Here is a 24,711-nt window from a genome sequence, read left to right as displayed (position 1 = left end):
ATTATTCATGTGGGAGCTGCATCAATGCAGCCTATGTCTCAGAAAAATTTGTATTCTCAGATTGTTGCCTGAGGCTCTAAGATGTTGACTTGCCCATCCTCACACTAGGTAGGATTTGAACCCAGATCTTCGTGAGTCCAAACCCTGCTTCCATGGCATTGCTTTTCAGCAGACAGGAGCTCACTCTATCCAGGTCAGAATGCTCCTGAAGGGGGGCCACCTCTCAGACCCTCCCTCCCTTTTGCTCTCCCTGGGCTCCGATTACTCCTGGATGCCGACTGATGAAGGGATTAAAACAAATCCGCCAGCCAGGGAGGCTGCACACGCGATCTGACCAGAAAACATTTATATTCAGGAAACTATAAAAACAAGCTCTCCAGGAAGGGAAAATTGGAAGCAGGCCTGGGTCTGGGGAGAAAGGATTCCGTGCAGCATCAGACCTCTGACAGAGAGGACACTTAAACCCCTTTTGGGATGCCTGGCTCTCTCTGCCACTGGGTTTTATTGTTGGTTTCTGAAGTTGGATTCCACAAAGAAAAGTAGAAAATAGCTGACATTTTTAAAGTGTTTTAAGGTTTGCTGAGCATTTTTCAAATTAGATTTTATTTTATGTTCAGACTTGCCTTCTCTCCCTCCTGCCCTCCCTCTTTCCCATTAAGAAAGGAAGAAAAACAAACCCGTTATAACTATGTATAGTCAAGCAAAACGAATTCCCGCATTAGCCATGTCCAAAAACAATATATCTCCCTCTGCACTCCAAGTGTTTAGCCTCTCTGGCAGGATGTGGGCAGCACATTTCATCATGAGTCCTCTGGAATCGTGGTTGGTGATTATGCTGATCAGATTCCCAAATTCTTTCAAATCTCTTAGTCCATATAATATTGTCTTTTCTGTATAAATTGTTCTCCTGGTCCTGCTCACTTCCCTCTGTATCAGTTCACATAAGCCTTCCCAGGCTTCTCTAAATCCAACACCATCATTGTTTCTTGCAGCCCATTAGTATTCATCACAATCACATACCCTAGTACTTTTGGTCTTTCCCCAGTTGATGGGCAGTATCTCCCTCAGTTTCCAGTTCTTGCAAAGTACTTTCTAGCCACTGATTCTTTTAACTTCCTTGGCCAGGTCAATGCTAGAATGCCAAGAAGAAGAGCCTGAAATCTGCTCAAGGCAATAGGGACCCATTGAATATCTTTGATCAGAAAAGTGAAAAATTATTGATCCTTAAATTCTGCAGCTCAAATGTGGGCTCTGGTTTCATTGATAAACTAGAGAATAGCCAAAGTCGGTATAAATGAGGTGATGAGTGGACTAGAAGCTAGGACTGAGAGGATTGACTCAGAGAACCTTGGGTCTTGAACTGGCAAGGGAAATAAATGGGAGACCAGAGAGAAGCCCCCTCCATTTTGAAGGTAAGAACACTGAGACTAAGCAAGGCTATGGGTCTTAAGATAAGACAGTAAATCTAAACCAGGAGGAGTTCTTTGAGTCATTGAATCTAACCTCTTCTGCTTTACAGAGAGGGAAATTGAGGCCCAAAGAGGCTAAGGGATTTTATAGGGTCCTAGATGGAAAGTAAAATTCTACAGAATGAAACTCCAGCAAAAAGAGAAGAGGTGACACCTCCTTCATTCCCTTCTACTCCTTCTAGGAAACCGCTCAGCAGTCAGATCCCCCTTTCTCACATGTCTTCTTCAGTCTCTCCCTCTCTACTAATGCTTTCTCATCTACCTACAAATATGTTCAGATCTCTGCAATCCCTCTTTAAAAAGCCTTCCCTAGACCATTCTAGCTCCTTGGACTATTGTTCCTTCTCTCTCCTTTTTTTAGGTTTTTTTTTGCAAGGCAATGGGGTCAAGTGGCTTGCCCAAGGCCACACAGCTAGGTAATTATTAAGTGTTTGAGGCTAGGTTTGAACTGAGGTCCTCCTGACTCCAGACCAGTGCCCTATTCACTGCACCACCCAGCAGCCCCTTCTCTCCTTTTTTTCAGTGCTCGAAAAATAACTCCACCCCAGGAGTCTATACCTCAACCTCATTCCTCACTCCTCTCCTCCATTTTCGGCCATCTGGCTTTCACTCCCAGCCCCAGCCACACTTGAGAGAAACTACATTCTCAAAGGTCACCAGCAACCTACTAAATCACCAAATCTCTCAGCCTCTTAAAGGATCCTCATCCTCTCTATCTTCTCTCTGTCTTTGGATGATGTTGCCCTCCCCTTCCAGTACTGTTTCCTCCCTTTCTTTTAGCTACCACCGTTTCTAGATTTTCCCCATCTGTCTGAAGCAGCTCTTCTCTGTTCCCACTCAATGAAGCCATTCACTAAGGAATTGTCCTTGGGTCCTCTCCTCTCCTTTCCTCTCTCCCCAGTCCTCCCTCTTTCTCCTTCTTCAAGCTTCCCCTTATTTCCTCTTCTCTTTCTTTTTCTACATTCTCTCTCTCCAGTCTCTCTCCTAAGAGGCAAAAGAGGAGAGATGAGGAGAGAACCTAGGGAAAGACCATGCAAAAGCAGATAGAATAGAGCATCCAAGGAACAGCATCATTTGGCCAGGACATAGAGACCTTGTGATAGGAGAAAATGTGAGATCATGTCAGAAAACCACAGTGAATCCAGACTGGGAAGAGCTTGAAATGAGCAGGGGGCAATCATAGCCGAGAACGGCTATGCAGTGAGTCCAGGGGGGCAGCAGGACCAGACCTTCTCTGGACTTTCTTTCTCCTGCCAACACAGGGCATCATCAATATTTGTGCATCATACCACCCAGCAAGGGGTAAATGGGTGAAGGGGTCTGTGTGGCCCATGACGAAAATACAAGTTGACCTGCAAACTCTGTCTCCTTTTCTTAAATATACACACATTTAGGGGCGACTAGGTGGTGCAGTGGATAGAGCACCAGCCCTGGAGTCAGGAGTATCTGAGTTCAAATCCAGCCTCAGACATTTAATAATTACTTAGCTGTGTGGCCTTGGGCAAGCCACTTAACCCCACTGCCTTGTAAAAAAAACTAAAAAAATGCACACATTTTTCGCTCACAAATCTACACTCACACAATTACATGTACCTACATAGACACACAATCAAACACACAGATAACAGAATTATCCATGCAGACTTTCCCCACACACAAATACACATATGCACAAATATACACACATATTCTCCTTACACACTCACACAATCCACCCATAGAGGTGCCACCTTCTCTCGATGGGCACAACATCCCCAGAACGGCCTCCAGAAGTGGTTCAAACCCATTTGATTTTGTTTCCCAAACAGACCTAAGTTAAGAAGTCACAAATCCTACAGTCTCGCTTGCTCCCTCTTTAAGACCAAACATTTCTTGTGGAGCAATAACTCCAACCATCATGTGTCTTTCTATCACCCTCTGGGTTATTTGTAACTGTGGAAGAAATCAAAACCATATGGGAATGACATGAAGTTGATGCCTGTCATCCTGCCTGCTACTGTGATTGTCCCAAAGTTGTTTTCATTTAGTCTACAGTTGAGCCCCAGTTCCAATACTTTCATCCAATTATGAAACAAAAGTCTGTGAGATCCCTTGGAGACAACTCCCCAGCTTGGCACTCTCGCTTGCCTTGGAACGGTTAGAGTGGCTACAGATATGGACGTTAGGATCATCCTCCGAGACAGCATCCAGAGCTCATGAGCCCCCACCGGTAGTAGACTTGCCATTTATATTCAGCCAAATAGAAACAATTAGCGCTTAGGAAAAAACATTTCCTAAGATAGTATAAGAGCAGGTGTTACCAAATAACTACCCCCTCCACCTCCACCAAAAACCTATGGCAGATTTTCCCACTAATACACTTGAGGAGAGTGGGCAAAAGTTGAAGTACAGTCATAGTGAGGGAACACATCCGGCTGAGGTAAATCACAAATGCTCTTATTGCAGGGACTAGAAGTCTTTGGGAGTTTGATGGGGCCCTTCCGTACCTCCCCAAGTTGCAACAGCTCTGTGGTGTGGGGGCCCATTTGGAATGCCAGGGTCTGCTCCTTACAGTCAGTCTCTGGCATCAGGAGAGATGTTTCTTAAAGCTGTTTCCCACCTCGAGTGACATCACTATAGTCATATCTGCTTCAAATATGATGGAGGCATCTCTGAGGGTCATTCAAATTGGACCTTTCTCAAACTCTGGGCACATGGTTGCCAGACCTGGACAAGGGGAGAAGATAAGACAGAAATCTGTGCTCTGATTCTTGACTCTCTCTGAGACTATTTTAATCTGTTCCCTTGAAACACTAGCTTCCTTTTATTTTACTGAAGAAAGGCGTTCCTGCATCCTTAATGGATCAGCCCATCTGGTCACCTTGTGACCACTAGATATCTATTCTTTACTTCCTGTCAGTATGACAATTGAGGGTACTGGGGAACCAGCTTCCTTACAAGTCCCTTTATCCACCCTTAGGATAGTTGTCTGAAAGGTAAGCAAAAATAATAATGGCAGGGAACAATTTAACCTAAACCCATTTCTAGCCGAGCTCTATTGAATATAAACATGAAAAGAATGTTGACAACCACAACAGATGACAAATCTCTGTTCTGTAGAAACAGACCTGAAATTGCTTTGAGGATATGACAAATAAGCTTGACTAGGATCAAAACAACATCACAGGGGAAGCTAGGTGGCACAGTGGATAGAATACCAGCCCTGGAGTCAGGAGGACTTGAGTTCAAATCTGACCTCAGACACTTGCAAAAAAAAAAAAAAACATCACAGACTAAACTGGGGCCCACCATCTCTTGGATAGAGAGCCTCAACCCATAAAAACCTAAGAATGACATTTTTGATGAAGTTCACTCTACCAAAGTCTCATAATTTCCATTCTACTTGGTGAGATAAGGGATGGGAATGGGGAATGGGAATAGCATGAAGTCCAATATAATTCAATAGACATTTATTTAGCACCTACTATGTACCAATGCATAGTATGCTGATAACATAATGGGGAAGAGATAACACAAAAGAGGGAAGCCAGAGGTTACCATGGCACTAGGGCAACATGTTCTTTCATGATGAAACCAGGAAAAGCAATAGATAAAGAATGGAGAGAACCAAAGGACTAGTTTCTACCCTCTGTAAAGGAAAGAAATAGGAGGAGTTTGGTATTCCACCAGTCAGCCCTGCAATCAAAGGGGAGAGGAAGCTGAGGGAGGTGCTATCGATCATGGCTTGTGTTAGCAGCATAAAGATGAGGTTAGAGATGATAAAATTAACCTGGGAAGGGGTCTCTTATTCCCTGCAATTGAAGCCAGGTAGATCAGGAATATCATTCCCATTATCTATTCAGATGGAGTTGTCCCAAGGATGCTTTCCATAAGCCTTTAATCCTAATAATTCTATTCAATTATGAAAAAGAGCTTTTATCTCCACGTGCAAAATAATCCACAGAACATTCATTTAAATGAATCATAGCAGCTTGGTCAGGGACTATAATTATCTGAACTCCATCAAAAAAAGGAAAATGCTATTAATAGGAATATTATTAATAATAACAGCAGTTATCTGCATATCAGGGGCTGATAAGCCCTCTCCTTCATCTTATTTGATCTCTTATTTAACCATTAATTATTTATTATATTATTTAGCTATTAATGTATATTTATGGAATCAATTTTTGACCCCAACTGGAAAACTTTACATTTCTTCCTTTTAAATTGAAGTCCACTATTCCAGCTTATTGAAATGTCCTGTTGGATCTGGACTCTGTTATCCTCTGTGTGATAGATCTCCTTCCCAGTTTTCTGGGTCCATAGATGCAATAATGGCACTCTTTATACCTTTATCTGAGTCATTGATAAAGATGTTATCCATCAGGTTCAGGGGGAGATCCTTGGGGCACTTCTCTGAAGACTCCTTCCACATTGACATTGGTCCATCATTCCAGATTCTTTGGGTCAAGTTCCTTCCCCTTGGTGAATGCCACCATGATGGTCACCAAGCCTCTTTGTTGATTCAGTTCCCCAAATCTTATCTTAATTAATACAAAGAGGTGCTTCTTTCTTCTGTGTGTCAGAAACAGATGCTATTTACAAGGAGCAGATGGGAAGCCCACATTCAGAGCAGTTAATAAATCCATGCCTGGAAGTCACCACATTCTAAAATAACCCTGGTTCAGATTGAGCAGCACTTGAAGGGAGCCCACCCTGTCTGATTTCCATCCATTCACTTAGCCCCATGCTCGGTGAACTCTCTTGGTGAACCCATTCAGGGTACAAAGAAAGGCTTCATGAAGGCAGTGGCCAGAAGGGATGGCAGAGGCCATCTCATCCAGTCCTTTCATGAGCCAGGGATCCCCTCTTCAATGAAGGTCATGGATCTCAATAGAGGAGATGCACTTTTAAAATCATTGGTTGCAATCTCCTATTTTACATTCGGGGAGACTAGATGAGGCTTAGGGCGGAAAGTAGCCCACCAGCGAACACAGAGACAGTGAAGTTGAGCCCAGCTCTCCTGACTCCTGACCCAGGTCTCTCTTGATATACTCTGCTACTTAAAGGCCTCCAGTAATAGGGAACTCCCTACCTCCTAAGATATATTCCATTTTTTGGACAGTTCCAATGGTCACTTCTTGAGAAGGGTGGCATTCCACGTAAGAGGCTCAGCATCAGCAAAGGAGCAGACACGACTGATCATGGCACAGGAAGGGGGCATTACCTGATGGCAGGAAAGTGACTTACCCAGGGTCACATAGCTAGGCTGGGTCCAAGGTGACCTTGAGCCCAGGTGTTGACTCCGATGTCAATTCTTTATCCATTATATAGACATCATCCCTACCTCTACTCTCATTATTAGTTGCTTCTCTGGCCCCTGATATGCACAATTGATGGTTTACTAAGTCCTTAATAAAAATGATCTCTTTGGATTCACCCCCTCCCTGAGCCTCAGTTTCTCCTTCTCAATCAGGCTGAGGGAAGAAGGACAAAGGACAGTCTCTTCTCACTCTAGAGTCCTGGGGTTTCTTAGCTCTTCTGCCCACATCATGGCTACTTTCTTCTCTCTCAACAGCAACTACACAGCCTTACTGGGTGTCTGGATTTACGGCTTCTTCGTGGTCATCTTGCTGGTGTTGGACTTTTTGTATTACTCGGCCATGAACTACAATATCTGCCGAGTTTACCTGGCTCGATGGGGGATCCAGGGGGCATGGATGAAGCAAGGCCCAGGCCGCTGGAGTAAGCCGGCTCAGGGTCCGAGCCCGGCTCAGCCCCCTTCCCCGGGGTCGGGGCCCCCAGCCCCCACTGCCTCTGCCTCTGCGGCACCCCCCTCCCAGACAACACACGCTCTCAGAGGAGACACACTAAGCCCACCGCCGCTGATGGCCTTTCCGAGCTCCTCTGCCTGGTAAGTGAGATGTTTCAGTTGTCCTTTGTAGAGGGGCTGAACCCCTGTGGGGAGTTCCAAGAGGGAAGGGCCCCCCCATCTCTTTCCATCTTGGTCAGTCAAAAGGGCTCCCATTTAGGATCATAGAATTACAGGATAAAGCTACCTTTGAAATCATGGAGGCCAACCCCCTCATTTTACACAGAGGAAACTGAGGCACAGAGAGAAGTAACATCTTCCTGAGAGAGGTAATAATAATAATAGCAATAATAAAAACTGACATTAATATAATATCTTTAATGTCTTCACAATGCTTCATTTCCAATCTTATAACTCTTGCACTGGCATGATGGTGCTATCTCCATTTTACAGCTGAGAAAAGGACACAAAAAAGATTCAAGTGATTTGCGCAGGGTCACCCAGCTAGTAAAAGTTAAAGGCAGGATTTGAACCCAGGTCTTCTAGACCCTAGGCAATTCTCTGGGTAGACACCACACCTGAAGCCACTTCTCAGAAGAAGAACTGCTCTATCCTTCCCAATAATAATAATAATTAATCATGAGAATGATGCTTCCAGCTGCCATTTTTTTCTATCATTTTCTAGTCACTTGCTAGGGGTGAAGTGCAGAGATGATTGTTCTCATTTTAGTGATGGCAACCCAAACAAGGACTTACCCAAGGTCTCCCAGAGGGAGAGCTATACCTCTACACCTCACTGCCTCCAGAGGATGGCGATAGAAAGTTCTCAATGACATCTTCCTTGAGGTCATTTGCCTTAAGTGGACTTGGTCTTCTTTCATTAGCCCAAACGCTTCTTTGAATAGGTGGGATGTCTAAATGTCTAATTCTAAGGCCCCTCCCAGCTCTGACATTCCCAATTCGAAGATTCCCTCTCAAATCTAATATTCCCTGGTCTAAGGCCCCTCCTGCCTCAGACAATCTAAAATAAACATAATCAGAAACACTACATAAATTACTGGACACTAATTCCTCATATATTTACTTAGTTTTCAATGTAATATTTAAAATGTAATTGTATTTATGTTTTATTGTATTTGAATTCATTTTGTTAAATATCTCCCAATTAATAAATATAATATATAAACAAAATATCAAAAATGTATTAAAAATATGAAGTAAAAATTCCCAGATTAAAATAGAATCTGATTGGGCCACAGTCAGGAAGGAGGGCATTTTGATTCTTTTTATCTAGAGCATCAAACAGTAGCATTCCAGACTTCAGACCAAATATTTTTAGAATCTTTTCCAGTGTCCTACATCATTAATGATTCTTGGTTTTTTTCGGGTTTTTTTTTGCAAGGCAATGGGGTTAAGTGGCTTACCCAAGGCCACACAGCTAGGTCACTATGAAGTGTCTGAGGTTGGATTTGAACTTGGGTCCTCCTGACTCCAGGGCTGGTGTTCTATACACTGCACCACCTAGCCACCCTTTCATTAATGATTCTTAATGGAAATAATAGTAGCTTGTCTTTTTCTAGCATCTTATGGCTTGCTCCCCTCTTTGCCCACAACAAATCTGTAAAATGGTTTATTTAGCATTCATTATATCTATTTTGTAGGTAAGCAAACAGAAATCAGAGAGGACCAGTGGATTGCCTTGGGTTTCATCCTGGAGTTTTAAGGATCAGGTTCCTGATTTCTGATCCAGGGGGTCTTCCAGTAACTCCATATCAGTTCCTAGGGAAGAAAGGTGGTGTAGAATATAGAGCACTGGATTTGGGATTAGGAGGACGGAAGTTTGAATCCAGCCTTAGACACTTACCACTTACTGTGTGACCTTGGACAAGTCACTTCACCCTGATTGTCTCACATCCATGGTCACCTCCAGTCATCCTGATTCATATCTGGCCACAAAATGGCAGCTAGAAGCATCATTCTCATGATTAATTATTATTATTATTGGGAGGGATAAACCAATTTTTCTTCTGAGAAGTGGCATCAGGTATGGTGTCTACCCACAGGATGGCAATAGAAAGTCCAGAAGACTTGGGTTCAAATCCTTCCTTTAACTTTTGCTAGATAGATGACACTGGGCAAATCACTTAAATCTTTTTGTGTCCGTTTCCTCCGCTGTAAAATGAAGATAACACCATCTGGCTAGATGGCTCCAGAGGAGAATGTGAGGCTGGGGACTTAGCACAACACCCCCTTACTGAGATCCAATTCATGGGCTTGTCATAGCATCACCTCCCCATTGTCATGGTCTTCTTGGAGAGCAAAGGACAAACATCATCATCATCATCATGTCCCTTCTAATGCTTAGAGAAAATTTAGAAATTGTGTCATGAAAGACCACAGTCTCAGAAGATCTGTGTTCAGATTCCTGCACTGATACTAATCAATTTATTTATGTTCATGTCCTAATGAGATTATAAAGCTCTTTAAGGATCTGATACACAGCTCACTATATACCATAAATGATGATTGTTTACATCTCTTTGAGTCAAGGTGAGGAATCCTTATTCTGCCAAGAACCATTTGGATATTTAGAAAATCATTTGTGGGTCATACAAAATTATCAGCTTAAAAATTAGGCTATATTTGTTCCAACATTTAATTAATTCACTCCAAAAAACACTCCTAGATTTATTGAATTTCAAATCCCACTTGCTGTTGCTTTGGCAACATCAGGCCTAATGATTTCAAGGACCTTATAGAGCCAAGGGCTGGATGTCCCCTGCCCCTGTCTTGGAGGCAGAGTGTTAGAGCGGAAGGGACCCTGGAAAAAGGAACTGAGTCTCTGAGCTCACATCCCTCATCTGCCACTCAAGGGTAGAAAATATAAAAATGTAGGTACCCATAAGAGGTGAGCTCTCCAGCTACTGTGGTATGATTTACAAAACGGTTTCCTTCCTGAGTGATATATATGATCCTAGGCTAGGTACTTTCACTCTCTGGAACTCAGTTTTTTTTCATCTAGATAATTAATCAATTAGCATTTATTAATCGCCTACTATGTGCTAAGCCTTGACATACAAAAAGAGGCAAGAGACAGTTCCTGCATCTGAAGAATTTATAATCTAATAGGAGAGACAACTGGCAAACAAATATATACAAAGCAACCCAAAGACAGGAGGAAAAGGAGGTCATTAACAGAAGGGAAATACTAGAGGACCAAGAGGGCTTGTGGAAGGCTTCCTGAGAAGCTCTGATGAGACCAGCACACAGCGAGTCAGGAGCAAGGGTGGTCTCCAAACCAAGACCCCAAGACTCCAAATGCAGTCTTCCTTCCTATTTTTTTTTGCCAGCTCCCTTCTTACAGGGAAGCTAAAGGACATCTGCTCCTTCTCCAGAGAGACAAGGAAAAATAACAGAGCTGCCATGGGTCAGAAATCCTCTATAAGCAGGCTAAAGGACTCGTGTGTGTTTGTGTGTGTGTGTGTGTGTGTGTGTGTGTGTGTGTGTGTGTGTGTGTGTGTGTGTTTGGGGAAGGAGCTGTCAGATCCTTGGATGGGGGGAGAGCCTAGGAGGGAAGGGGTACAGGAAATCCTCAGGCTAGAATTGCTTTGTTTATAAGTCACAATTTAAAAAGCAATCCAGTTAAAGTGGCTCGAGCCCCCAGCCCCAAGGGGATTGATTTTCTCTTGGTGGGGGAGGGGTCCCCATGCTTCTCCAGGCTTGTGGCACACAACTCCCAACCACAGCAGAGCAGAGTTTCCATTCCTGATGTGGAGGGGAAATGCCAAATTACATTACAATGTAAATGGGAGCAGTCCTGGCAGCTGACTCCCCAGATCTGATTCTCCGGTAACCAAGTTAAGGAACATTCTCAAGGAAAATGAAAGCAACTATAATTGGGGGGGAATACTGGCTGCCTGTACTTCTTCCAGGGGAGATCTCATCAGACTTTTTTCCTTTGTCACTGTTTAATATGTAATGAGCCCAGACAACAAACTCCTTCCTGAACCCCACCCCCAGCTCACTTCCCTTCCAGTCTCTGCCCCCCCCCCGCCCTGTGCTCTGTTAGGGTTCTTTGGAAAGACAGCAATCCCTTAGCTCCTTGGGCTGCTGATATGATGAACCCTACATTGAAGTCTTTCCTCTTTCATTATTATTAGTTTACTTTTCCACTCAATAACTTTATTCTTGTTTTAAAAAAAGAAAAGATAAATTCACTTTGGAGTGGGTAAATTTCCTGGGGGGGGGGCAGGCGGTGGACTCTGCTTGGCTACCTCTCCCCTGCTTATGATACTCTACCAGCTCATCAAGGGTGGGACCAGGACAAAAGCCTGCTTTGGACCAGGAATAGGAAAGCCTGAGGTTAAGTCTCAGACAGAGAAGACAAAAGCCGTGGCCATCAAACTCACACTGCAGGTTTCAGCATAGTGGAAACAGAACTGAATTCATAAGCAGAAGATCTAGGAACAATTCCAAGCACTTCTCTTCCCTTGTGTGTGGCCTTGATCAAATTACCAAGACAATCTGAACCTCAGTTTCCTTATCTGTAAAACTAGGGAATTAGACAAGATGGCCTTGGTGTGAACCCTTCCATCTAAGACTTTTTTCCCTTCTAGCCTGAGTTTTCTTTTCTGTAAATTAAGGGATTTGTACAAGAAGACCTATAAGTCCCTCCTACCTCCAAGATTCATTCTGTCATTCTAGGCAGGAGACAACCATGTTGGGGGTCCGAGTTATGAACTGGGGTCCACAGAGCAGGTAGAATTAATTTTAACTGAGATTGGTCCCAAGTTTCCAACAGACCAAGAAAATGAGGCAGGTCTAAATTAACAAAGACCACTCCCTGCCCAGCCCCTGCCTCCAACAGGAATGTCTAGGGAAAGTTTGATGGTGATGATGATGTTTGTCCTTCATTCTTGAAGAAGACCATGACATAAGGGAGGTGATGCCATGACAAGCCTGAGAATTGGATTTGAGTGAGGGGGTGCTGCGCTCAGTCAACCAGCCTCACTCTCTCCTCCAGAGTCATCTGGGTCCAGTGGCCAGATAGGAATCAGGTCAACTGGAGATGGCCCTGGATGCGAGGCAGTCAGGGTGAAGTGACTTGCCCAGCTAGGAAGTATCAAGTGTTTGAGATCAGATTTGAACCCAGGTCCTCCTGACTCCAGAATCAGTGCTCTATCTACTGTGCCAACTGGCTGGGAAAAGAGTCACCTATAAGAAGCATCAGTCAACACATCAGCCAACTCATCGCCTTTAAAAAATTCAGGATCTTTCCACCTCTGTGCACATGCTACTTGTTCCTCTCACTATTATTTGCTCACTTTGGGGCAGAAATGGGGAAGCCTCAGGACCACCCTTCAAGCCAGACTTGAGAGCCAGGAGTCTAGTCTATAAGATGCCCACCCAGCTCAATTCAACTCTCAGGCTAATTCCCAGTCCTTAAAAGATAAATACAAACTAGTGGACTCTTCCCATTGGCGTCTGGTCTCCTAAGAGAACATAGGTCACACACAAGCACTGTTTTTTGATCCATCTCAGATAAAATAGCAGAGCTGGGAAGGGACTTAGACAAGGGATGTCAGAGTTGGGAGGGACCTTAGAACAGGGGATGTCAGAATGAGGGACTTTAGTACAGGGGATGTCAGGACTGGGAGGGGGCTTAGAGAGGATGTCAGAGCTGGATGGGACCTTAGAATAGAAGATGTCAGAAGGAGCTTGGAACAGTGGGTTGATTGGGTCATCAAAAAGGACAGGGTTCAATAATCTAGCCCAACTCCTTCAATTTACAGATGGATGAAACCAATGCCCAGAGCAGTACTTTGTTCAAGATCCCACAGCCAGAGCTAGAACCCTGATGTTCTATTTCCCAGTCTGATGTTCCCTTCTTTCATGATGGTTTCCCGGGAGGAGAACTGTGCTGGCTTTCTCTTGGTCTGCTCCACATCCCCCCAACACTGCTAGGCTGGGATTTCCCAAGGACTTCTTTGTTGATTTGAGATTCCTCAGATCCTCCTGGACCATCTGTAGTTTTCCAGCTGTCCCAGCAATATATGAACATCCCTACTCAGTCCTCTCCTTACTTCCTACCTTGTCTAAGAAAGCTATGACGGAATTCCTGGGGATCGCAGTGTGGGGTGGTACATTTTGGTGGTACTATCTCTCTGTCATGCTTCTGGTGACACAGAAAACTGGAAAAAGCTGGGGGCCCAAGGGGCCTCAAATATAAGCCAACAAAGGGATGTAGTGACCAAAAACGTGGATATGACCTGGGATTGTATTGAAAAAAAAGCCTAGTGTCCAAGTACAGGAGGTGATTATTCCAATGTATGCTGCCCCGGTTAGGTCACATCTAGAGTATGTGAGCACTGCACTCTACAAACAGGACCTGAGCAGGCTGATTAGGTTGCAAGCATACAGTAGGGGAAAGGACAAGAAGCCAGGACTTAAAAAGATTGTTAGGAAGAACTAAGCAGGGCAGGCTAAGTGGCACAGTGGATACAGCATCAACCCTAGAGTCAGGAGGACCTGAGTTCAAATCAGACCTCAGACACTTAATAATTGCCTAGCTGTGACCTTGGGCAAGTCACTGAACCCCAATTGCCAAGAAGAAAGAGGAAAAAAACTAGAGGTGTTCAGCTTGAAGAAGAGCAGGGGTTCTCTGCCTTTTTGTGTCCTAGCCCTCTGGGGCAGTCAGTCCAGTGACTGACTTTAACAATACTTCACAAATATTTTGAACTGATTCCCCCTAGCCCACTTCCTCAGAATTTGGTTGTAATATTGTCTCCTCCAGCTAGATTGCAAGCTTCCTATGGGCAGGCCCTGTTTAGATTCTCTCTCTATGCAAGCCCAGCTCCAGGGTTCTTGATAGGACCTTAATCAATGTTGGCTGGTGGGTTGGTAGAACAGTGGATTGGTTGATTGATTGAAAAGCTATAGACGATATTTGGGGCCATCCCTCAGGAGCTCTAGGTCCATGACCAGATGATGGGATCTTGATGATCGCCCATCACAGAATTCATGGTAAGGAGAGGAGCTCCTGGGTCTTTTTCCTTCCAGCTCAGCAAACTCCTTCTCTCCCCACCCAGAAGCCTCCTCTCTGGCTAATGTGGCTTAGAGGGGTTTTATTTTTCATCTTTTCATCTGAATAGCCTGCTGTTTTCCAACAAACTTGTATTCATACAGGCCTTATTAAACACGAACTCACTCATTCCCCTTTCAGAAAAATGCAGACGAAGCAATTTCCAAATGATGAAAGGAAACAGGTTTTCAATGGGGAGATTAAAGCTGAGTTTCAGTAGTGTCTGGAGGGACTGGGAGGGGAGACGGCACACTCTTCCCAGGCTCTTTCTTCATCCTCAAAGTGATTTCTTCCATTCCAAATGACAGCTCTTTGAGGTTAACAATCAAGGAAAGACACTGGCCTGGAGTCAGGGACCTGGGTTCTAATCCTGTCCCTGATACTCACTGTCCTTGTGCCCTTGAACAAGCATGTTGCAACCTTGGAGCTTAATGTCCTCCTAGGTAAAATGGCTTCCAAGTCCCTTCTCTTAGGAGCTTTCATCCTAAGTCATCTCACCTCCCTGTGCCTCAGGTTCCCTTTATATTAAATGAGAGGCTGGTCTTGGTGACTTCTTATCTCTTTCCTTAAGATCTATCATCCTAAGTCACTTCACCTCCCTGTGCCTCAGTTTCCCTTTCTATAAAATGAGAGGTTGGACTTGATGGCTTCTGAGGACCCTTCCAAGCAAGTTGGGTGACCCACTTCTTATAGCAACATGTTACATGGAAAGTCCAAGTGGGGCAGCCTTGGATGGCCACTTTGCCTGCCTCCAGAGGCCTGTCTCAGAGCCCAACATGAGGCAAGTGTATCCCTATTTTCCAGATAAAGGAACTGTGACCTGCACCAGGAAAGGGAGTAGGGGACTTAGATCCCAGATTCCAGAATCCAAATGCTATTTTATACATGCTTGTTGTGTATTTGCTTAATTGATTGGTCCGTCTCAGATTCTGAGCTCTTAAAGAAACTCTCAGGATCATCTAGTCCCACCTCCTCATTTTACAAGTGAGTAAACTGAGGCCCAGGGAAAGCTTAGCAATTACTGGGGTTTTTTTTTGAAAGTTTAGCAATTTCAGTCCATCAACAGGCATTTATTAGGCACCTAGTATAGTCCAGGAACTGTTGGAGTTAATGGGTAGAGAAAGGCAGAAAGCAAAGCCTTCTTGCCTTCAAAAACTAACATTCCAGTGAGGGAAAGAAGTTTGTCTCTATGTAGTCCTGGAAGGAGCTAGCTCTAATGGCTGGAGTCATGAGGAGAGATGAGCCGGGGTTCTCACCTCCAGGACCCTTCCTCCTGCTCTTGCAGGTGCCTCTTCTTTCTGGGAAGGTGTCACTCCTAGGGACACTGTTTAGAAATCGAAGACAAGCCTAGTTCTGCCTTTCTGCCATTTTCCCTCTCTATGCCTCAGTTTCCTCTTCTGTAAAGAAAAAGAGTAAGTTTACTTGGCTTCTACAATTCTTTTAGTTCTATTATAATCTCACCTGTTTGTCAACTTGGGGAGAAGCTGGGGGATGGCCACACCTAGAGCTTTGCCATCAATTCTGCCCTTCCTTCACCATGGCCACACCCTCACTCAACCTTCCACAGATAGGACCCCACTAGTATCTGCTCATTCCATCTTCTGAGATAACTGGCACAGCTGGGCCCTCCTTCTCCTCCTCCTGAAAATAAGCCAGGATCCTGAGAATGTAGAAATAGCAAAGAGTTGGGGGGCAAAGGATCTGAATTCAAATCTAGCTGCCATTAACAAATTTGCCTGGCCAGTTTATCCAATAAACAATCTATGAACAGTGTCCCTAAGCTTCCCTAGATTGCCTAGACAAGGCCTCTCCCCATGGATGGATTGATAAATGGCTGGCTGGCTGGCTGGATGAATGAATGGATCTCATTCTTTGGGAGACTCCTTCCAGAATGTAGAGGAAGCTACCTTGCTAATTTTTGTTAAATAGTATTATTTTCTATTTTTTATGAGTTCAGAGGCGGGGTAGAGTAATGGGTAGATTACTGGTCTTGGAGTCAGGAAGACCTTGAGTAGGTCACTTCCCTAGGCTGGATCTCAGTTTCTTAATCTATAGTATAGATCGTTGGGGTGCCTTCCAAACTTCATCAGTGGAGGATCCTCGCATTTCCCCCAGGTCACCCGGTGATTCAACCCTCCTTTTTGCTGGCACAAAAACACTCCTCCTCCCCTAAGCCAGCTTGCCTTACAACATGATCATGGTGATGAAAAGACAAACGAGTCCTGCCTTCCTGGGGCGTGGGGGAAGAAGGGGCAGGATGAAGCCCATTCCTTCTCCATCCCTGGCCGACTCAGCCTCCCTCCACCCTTCTCTTCACCTCCCTATGGCCAGAGCCATCAGCCTGTGGCTTAAGAAGTTACAGGCCAAAAGAATGAGATTCCAGGAAATAAGAAATGGAGAAGAGTCGAGTCAATATCTTATTTCCTTGGCCTGAAAATCAGACAAAATCAGAGGCTCCGTGGGTGGAATTTATGAGACATTTCACATCCCAACACAAGGACTGAGGTTTCCAATCTCAGCTTGATCGGTGAATTCTCTGCTTGTCCCCTCCAACTGACCTCTTCCCCAGCTGAGGCCCAGGGCCCTCTTCCTTCACTTCTTCACCAGATCTTTCCTTCACATTACAAAAAAAAGGCACGTGTGAGCAGGAAGTCTGGTGCAGCTGACATTTTTTAAAAGCAGTGCTGCCTCAGCATAACTGGGAGAGCTTGGGCAGTGGTTTGTAGGATCAAAGTGCCCTGAGATCAGGGAATGTCAAGGTTGGGAGGGCTCTCAGAACATAGGATGGCAGGATTGGGAGGATCCTTAGAACAGAAAATGTCAGAGTTGGGTAGACCTTTAGAATATGGAATGGCAGGGTTGGGGAGGGGGTCTGAGAACAGACTTGTAGAAGGGAGATCGATTTTGTTCTGTTTGGTCCAGGAGGTCAGAAGTAGTTATGATGGGGGAAGAACAAAGTGACCAGTTTGGACTGGGTCATCATTAGGTGGACTTTACCATGGCTGCTCGGGGGAAGAGGGAAATGGGCTTCCCTTCACTGAAAGTCTCCTGGCAGAAGCAGGATAACCATTTGTTGGTTCTGTTGTGTGTGGATGGAGGGAGGAATGAAAAAAACACATTTTCTGGATGTTTTCTGTTTTGCTTTTCTTGTATCCCAGTGACTCAGGTTTGAGCCATCTGAACAAATGGCGAGCATCCCAAGTTCCCTCTGATGCAGGCTCTTGTCGAGGAAGCGATGACCCCTGTCCTGACCCACACAAACACCTCTGTCCCCTCTCCCTTCCTCCAAGGTAGCGCTGTTGACCCTCCTTTGGGGTGGTTTACCCTGCTTGTGATTTCACTTGCAGCGTCAGTCCCGACTTGCGGTCTCAGGTCAAGCTCCTGATGGGGGCTTCCTCCATTGGCCTGGTAACCGTCCTCTTGAATTTGTGCATAGGGGATGGAGTCTACTCTCTGGCTTCCTAGAATCAGGGGTCTCGGTGGAGGAAGTCCTCCCTGGTGTCCCTGATAAGGGGTTCTCCCCACGACAACCTGTTCCCGCTGAGTGTCAGAAAGATTTTGATCTTTTTGTTTGTACTAAATCTGCCCCCTGTGACTTCCTCCCCTTCCTTGCTCCAGGTCCAGCCATCTCAGGCCAAGCAGAATAAGTCTCGCTCTGGTCTCTGCTGATTCTGCATTCCTGTGGCTTCCCTGTGGCTCTTTTCTTCCTGTTAGTGTCTGGCAAATCCCCTGTCTTGGCCTGACCGCCCAAGGACCCTGTCCGTCCTCAGGCCCCCGTGTCTCCACCCCCCACCTCCATCTCCCAGAAATGGCATGTGGGTGGGGACAAGAATACATCCTTAAAATGAAACTAGAGAGTTCATCGGGGGTGCCCTTCTGACATCCTGGAGCTCCCCCATCTAAGACCCCAAGCAATGTAACACCTTGCCTATAGAATGACCCCCAGAATTGGAATTGGAAGATGGGTAGAATGCCAGTTCTAATTTCCAACAAGTGACCTTATCCAAGTCCTTTAATTTCTCCTGGCCCTGGCTTCTTCTTCCAAGAAATAAGGGGTTTGGATTGAGAGAATCACTGGGTTAGACAGAACTCAGAGAATGCCTCAGCCCTCCCCACCTGACCTTGCCTTGAGTTCCCCAATATTTGGACAACTCTGCTCCACCAGCATTGGCTTCCTGTGTAATACTATCTATTCTATACATTTAAAAACATAATTCTGAGAAGGGCTCCCTATGCCTCACCAGACTACCTGGGTGGGAGGGGAGGGGCTGCTATAGGGCATTCTGACCAAAGCAAAGAGTTCCAAGAGTTCCTCTGGGGGCAGCCCAGAAATTCTTGCCATGGCCCTCTGGTTGAGGCTCCCCAAGGCCCCACGTGGATATTCCTAGCAATGGTTCATGACCTGATGGGTGACTTAGCCCAGAGAGTCCTGGCCAATGGCAGATCCAGAAAGAATAGGGGTTGTTTTCATTTAATTTTCAAAGTAACCTCTTTTATAAAGAAAACTCTGCAAGAGGCCAGGAGCAGGATTCCAAAAGACCAACTGGAACATATTTTTGTGACAAAGCAGGCCTGCCAGACCCTGCCCTCTTCTTGTCGAGCCTCTCACTCCCTGTAAAATCCTGAACAAAGGGCTTAATCTAATTACATGAGATTTTCTGGGCCAAATTATAAAAGACAATAATGCAATTTGGCTGGGCCTGACCTGGCACATTCCCAAAGGGCATCCCCCCCCCATCTTGTATTGCAAGTAGCCTCAACCAGCTGGTTAAAGAGGACTGGTCCGGGCTTTCTGAGAGATGTTCCCAGAGATGTCAATCTAATAGGGAGGTGTTACCCAGAGATCACCTGTACAATGTGATAATTAATATCATGACCTCACACCCAGGGTTAGCCTAATGAATGGCAAGTTGATTGATTGGCAAGTTGATTGATTGATAATTTGATTGTAGGTGACTTTTCTGGAGAATTGAGAGGTTAAGGGACCTGTCTGTGGTCACAGAGCAAGTGTCTCAGGTGGGATTTGAATTCAGGACTTCTTGACTCCCAGGCTGCCTCACAATGTTTGGAATGTCATCCTTTTGGACTTGGTTTCCTCCTCTTAGGAAGAATTTGGAATAGAGTAGACTTGGAGTGACAAGACCTGGATTCAATCCTACCCCAAACATTTACTAGCTATATGACCCTATCCTGGGTAAGTCACCTAACCTGTTTGTAAAATAAAGTGTTTAGATGTAATGGCTTTAAAGGGCCTTTTCTCTCTAAACCTATAAAGAAAGGACTGGAATCATCTCCCTTCTCAGACATTCTATAACCTAAGGATCTTTTTACACTTGTTTTAATAATCCATATTCTAATGTCCTTCTTGGCTTTAGCACCCCATATCCATCCATAAAATGCATTTAGGAACAGAGAAAAGATTATTATCCTGATTTTACAGTTGAAGAAACTGAGGCTTATAGAGGTTATTGATTTTTGTCACAATATCAGGGCAAGTCAGTATCTGATCTTGGAGGTCAACCTGGGTTTTGGGAGGATTGTGGGTTTTGAACCTGGAAGGAACCTTTGTTGACTTGAAGGTCACGTGACCTTCAATGAGTAACTGCAAATAAAACCACTAAAACTGGAGCCCAGGTGCCCAGGGTCCAGTCCTGGGGCTCTTTCACCAGCTGCCCCTCTATCCAATGACACAAGATGGGCCAGCAAGGGTGGATGGGATGGACCCTGGAGGCAAAGATCTCCCCAAGCAGGGGCAGGGAAGGGGGAAAGGAAACAGTAGAATAAGTCTTGAGAGTGCAACCAACCAACCATGGAACATCTGAGGAATGCTCCCTATGTGCCAGCTACTGTGGGGGCATGGGGGCATGAGGGCCAAAGGGAAGAGTCTCTGCCCTCAGAGAGCTTACTCTTTGCCAGGCTAAGTTGTTTGTGGCTTAGATAGCTTCAGTTAGAAATCCATCAATTATTTATATCCCTATTAGCCACAGAATGCCATAATGAAGAACTTTAGTCACAAGGACTGAGGTCAAGTTTCGACTCCTGGGCTTCTCATCTGTGTGACCCTGTATAAGTCACTTCCCACCTTGAGCCTCAGTTTCCCCATCTATAAAATGGAGGGGGCAGTGTGCTTGCCTCCCCTTCCTCCCCAAGGAGGAAAGGACTCTGTAAACTTGGAAGGATTGTAGGAATGGGAACCTGAAGGTATTTCTCAGGTGCTGCCGACTGCACACCCAGCTGCATAAGCAATAAGGAAGGGAATGCAGAGATGTAGCACAGCTGCTCCTCACCCCAGGAGCTGACATCTCCTTGGATGGACATGACAGATGCTTGTAAAATGATAATTAACAGCACCAGCTTTCTGGGCACGAGGCCCATGAGCAGGGTCACTGATGGAGGGAGGGAGAATTCCAGAAATCACACTATTGCAGCAAAATCATTTCTTCCTAAGAGCCCAAAGCAGGAGGAAGAAGAGGGCGAGTCAGTGCTCTGCTTAGCCCCTTGTGGGCCCTGGACCCCCACCCCTACCAGGGAAGCCTTCTCAGAATCAATCTGGTGAATGCATTGGGTGACAAAGGAAACCCATTCCATTGAAAGAAGTCTGTGGACAGGAAGCTGGGAGCTATCAAGGTTACAGACCCATCAAAGCTCTGATGAGTATGAACGAGGTTTCAAGATGTTCACAGCCACCATGATGTGATATGAACCTGTGATTTCTACTAGGGACAAAATCACTTCTGATGTGACTGGTTTGACTGCCTTCAGAAAAGAAATGCTATATTTCAGTTTGAGTAAGATGTGATTCCTCACCCCATCCTGGGATTGGGATTCTCTGAAATCTGTCTGTTAACTGTTGGGTCCACAGTCTTTGGATCCAACAATGACATATTTTAGGACCCAGGACACAGATGTAGGCCATGAATGTAGACATTCTCTTTTCTAAGGCCCCTCCCATAAATGGCATTTTCTATTCTACCATCCTTCCTACCTCCACATTCCGTGTTCTAAGATCCCTCTCACTTCTGACATCTGTATTTTAGCTCAGAGATAGTGGCTCTGTGTTTAGTCCATAACAGACCCTTAATGAATCCTTGGTGATTGATTGGCTGACTCATGAATCTCTCCCAGCGCTGACGTTTTATGTTCGATGACTCAAAGCTTTCTGGATTTTCTTCTCCAAATGCTTCTTCCTGTCTCCAGGAAGGCCTTGTTCTTTCTCCTCTTCTTCCTTAATTGGGGACACCGACAATGATCTCCTGGTCTTTGGAAATAACCATTCTACTCTCTTTCTGCTTATTTGAAGTTTATCCTTAATTCTTTTTTTTTTTAGGATTTTGCAAGGCAAATGGGGTTAAGTGGCTTGCCCAAGGCCACCCAACTAGGTCATTATTAAGTGTCTGGGGCTGCATTTGAACTCAGGTCCTCATGACTCCAGGGCTCTATCCACTGCACCACCTAGCCACCTCTGTCCTTAATTCTTAATCACATGAATGCATTCACACATATATGTTTGGCCCAGTTAAATTAAGATAGAAAGAGTTCTTGCTCACAACCAATAATAATCCCCTTCAAATGTTCAAACAGACTTGAAATCAAAGCAATTTCAGCTCCATGAATTCAAAGGATATCCACAACTGCTGAGGGGAGGAGGCAGGTTATATATAATTATGTCCATGACACAGATGAGTAAACTGAGGTCCAGAGACTAAACAACTTGCCCATGGTCCCAAAGCAGCATCTTCTGACTTCTGGGTGGGGGGAGGGGGAATCTGCTAGGAACAAGCCAGGAAGAGGCAGTGAAGAGAGAAGGCCCAGCAGCAGCAAAGGCGAGCCTTCTAGAGAGAGAAACTGCCCATCGGGAGGTGGGCCAAAAGTTCTAAGGTTCAGTCAAAAGTCCCCCCACTCACAGGTTGAGAATTCTTTTCTGGGCAGTTACCCAAGACCCCCTGCTTTTCCCCCTAAGAACCTGGACTTTGCCACTCATGTGGATAGACAGTCTTGGGACCCTTAGAGCTGGAAGGGGCTTTAGGGATCATCTGCTCCATCCATCTATAAACCTCATTTACAGAGAAGGAAACTGAGGCCCAGCAAGGTAAGTGACTTGCCTGCCCCAGGTCCCAGAGAAGGAATGCTGGTGAGTCAAAAGCCTGGAGGCTGTTTTCCAGCTATGCCCATTTCTGTATGTCCTTGGGCAAGTCACATGCCTTTGCATCAGTTTCCCCACCTGTAAATTAAAGGATTGGAGAAGAGAAGCTCTTAGCATTCCCTAATTTCTCATTCAGACAGTAGGAGAGGTGGCTCCTTTCATTTCTTCATTTCATCTGCCAAGAAACTGAGACTTGGATGAAATGAGGGTTCATTCAGGGCTACAGGCTCAGTGACCTTCCCCAAGGGTGAGCATACACATGCTCACACCACCGCATGCTTTCCTGGGCTAATGGTCTCTCAAATGTCAGAGAAAAGCAGACTGCTCAACAGAACATGTCCCCGACTGCAGCTCTCAGAAGCTTGGCCTGATTCCATCACATTCAGCAGATGTTTTAATGATTCAGAATCAAACGGGTAGAAAACTCAACATTGGAACATGATGGAGAGAGAAGGACGCAGGTCAGAGGCTCTTCAGCAGAGCGCCTCTCCAACCCCAGACATCCAGGGCAGGAAAGAGTCTAAGATGAAGATCATGAGGCCTGGCATGACCTGATCCCAGCCTCTCTCCTTAACCTGTTCATACAGAATTACAGATTGGGAAGCAAGAAACCTGGGTTCAAATTCTCTTTCGATCAGAAATTTAACTCTCCAGATCTCAGTTCTCCCATAGCCTTAGAGCAGTTGGGTTAGAGCATAAGGGAAAGACCACCTGATTGGGTTGGAACTTTGGATGTATAGCTTGGAAGTCTAGTTTTGCATCATTTGGTGGTTTTCTTCATTGAATAAAATTATAAGCTTGGTGACTCTGGACAAGTCTTCAGCCCTCTCTGAGTTTTATTTTACTCATATGGAAAATGTTGGGGGTCATTGTCCCTACGTGATCTTCCCCAGGGATATTGTAAGTCTAAAATAACGGTGATGATAATAATCTATAACAATAGAAAACATTTTCACAGTGCATTAAGGTTTGCAAAGTATGTAGCATCTTCCATCTGATTTTGTCCTTATCACAATGGGGGGGGTGCTATTTTTATGTTCATTTAACAGAAAATGTGTTCTGACCAAATATCTAGTTGTGCTGTGGTCCATGGAGTCAGGAAAAGGCAGCCATGATTGAGCAGCAAAATGTGCTTCTCATATAATAATGTGTATTGTAAGTCTTTAGCTTGGCTTCTACTAGAGTAAAAGCTGCATGAGGGCAGGCACTGTGTCTTCCTTACAGGCGTTATCTCTCCATGGGCTTGCGGTTACTTGATCTATAGCAGATATGCAATGCAGATTTGATGAATAAATGACCTTTAAAACCTACAGAAAGTGAGTATAAAAACAAGAAAAAGAATCATTTTCTCCATTTCCTTTTTAAAACATTTGACTTTTGACAATACTGCAGTTTAAGAGGCAGAATGAGGATTGTTAACCTACATTTCACTGCGGGGAAGGGGGAGGGATGGTGAATTGAGTCCCAGAGACTCATGCTATGAAGGAAGGCAAGCTAGAGTTCGGTCCCGGGTGATTTCCCAGCTCTGCCATCAACTGCCTCATGGAGATCTCTTCCTGGATGGCCTTTTGGTAGCTCAGCTTCACCAGGTCCAAAACAATTCACTGTCTTCTCTTAAACTATCCTCCCTACCTTCAAATGTCCCTATTTCTGTTGAGGACAACGCCATCCATCCAGGGCCCAAGTGACACAGTCATTCTTGATTTTGTGCTCCCTCTCATCCCTCATTCTCATTCAGTTGCCAAATCTGGTCCATCTTTCCCATCTTTCCCATCTGTCCCTTTCTCTCCATTTACCAAAGCTCTAACTCAACCCCTAATCACCTCTTACTCAACTGCTACTGTAATAGGATCCTAACTGGCTTCCCTCTTTATGCCTCTCATCTCCCCAATCAGTCTTCCACAAAGCCACTAAGATAATCTTCCTAAGGATCAACCTGAGCACATTGTTCCCCTGCTCAAAAACCTTCAATACTATTCATTGGCAACCAGATAAAACATATGTGCATGCATGAGACCTTCCACCATCTAGTGCCAACTTTAATTCATATTTTTGCTCTTCAGAAAGTGCACATTCTATCCAGCTGAACTGGGACCGCCACCAACCTTGCTACCCTTACTTCCCTCCTCTCTTCATACAAGACTTTTCCCTGCTTGGGAACCCCTCCTCACTGCTGCTCCTCAGAACACTTCTTTTCCTCCCAGGCTCAATCTATCTGCTACCT

At 45.0% G+C, this 24,711-nt stretch overlaps 1 protein-coding gene across 4 annotated transcripts in view; it reads left to right on the top strand.

Moving 5' to 3' along the window:
- SHISAL1 (shisa like 1) overlaps positions 1-24,711 on the top strand; it is a 64,097-nt gene that overhangs the window by 22,613 nt on the left and 16,773 nt on the right. For 3 of the 4 annotated variants that reach the window (XR_012476339.1, XM_074227141.1, XM_074227142.1), the window contains one exon: positions 7,030-7,365. Coding sequence is in view for 3 of the 4 variants with exons in the window: in XM_074227141.1 (XP_074083242.1) it covers positions 7,030-7,365 (336 nt within the window). In the remaining variant the exon portion in view is untranslated. Of the gene's footprint in view, positions 1-7,029; positions 7,366-13,055; positions 13,124-24,711 lie in introns of those variants that run through there. The other variant, XM_074227143.1, reaches the window with a different exon arrangement.

Source organism: Macrotis lagotis, chromosome 2 (genome assembly GCF_037893015.1).
Source record: "Macrotis lagotis isolate mMagLag1 chromosome 2, bilby.v1.9.chrom.fasta, whole genome shotgun sequence".
Taxonomy (NCBI): domain Eukaryota; kingdom Metazoa; phylum Chordata; class Mammalia; order Peramelemorphia; family Peramelidae; genus Macrotis; species Macrotis lagotis.
This window is presented reverse-complemented; position numbering and strand designations above follow the sequence as displayed.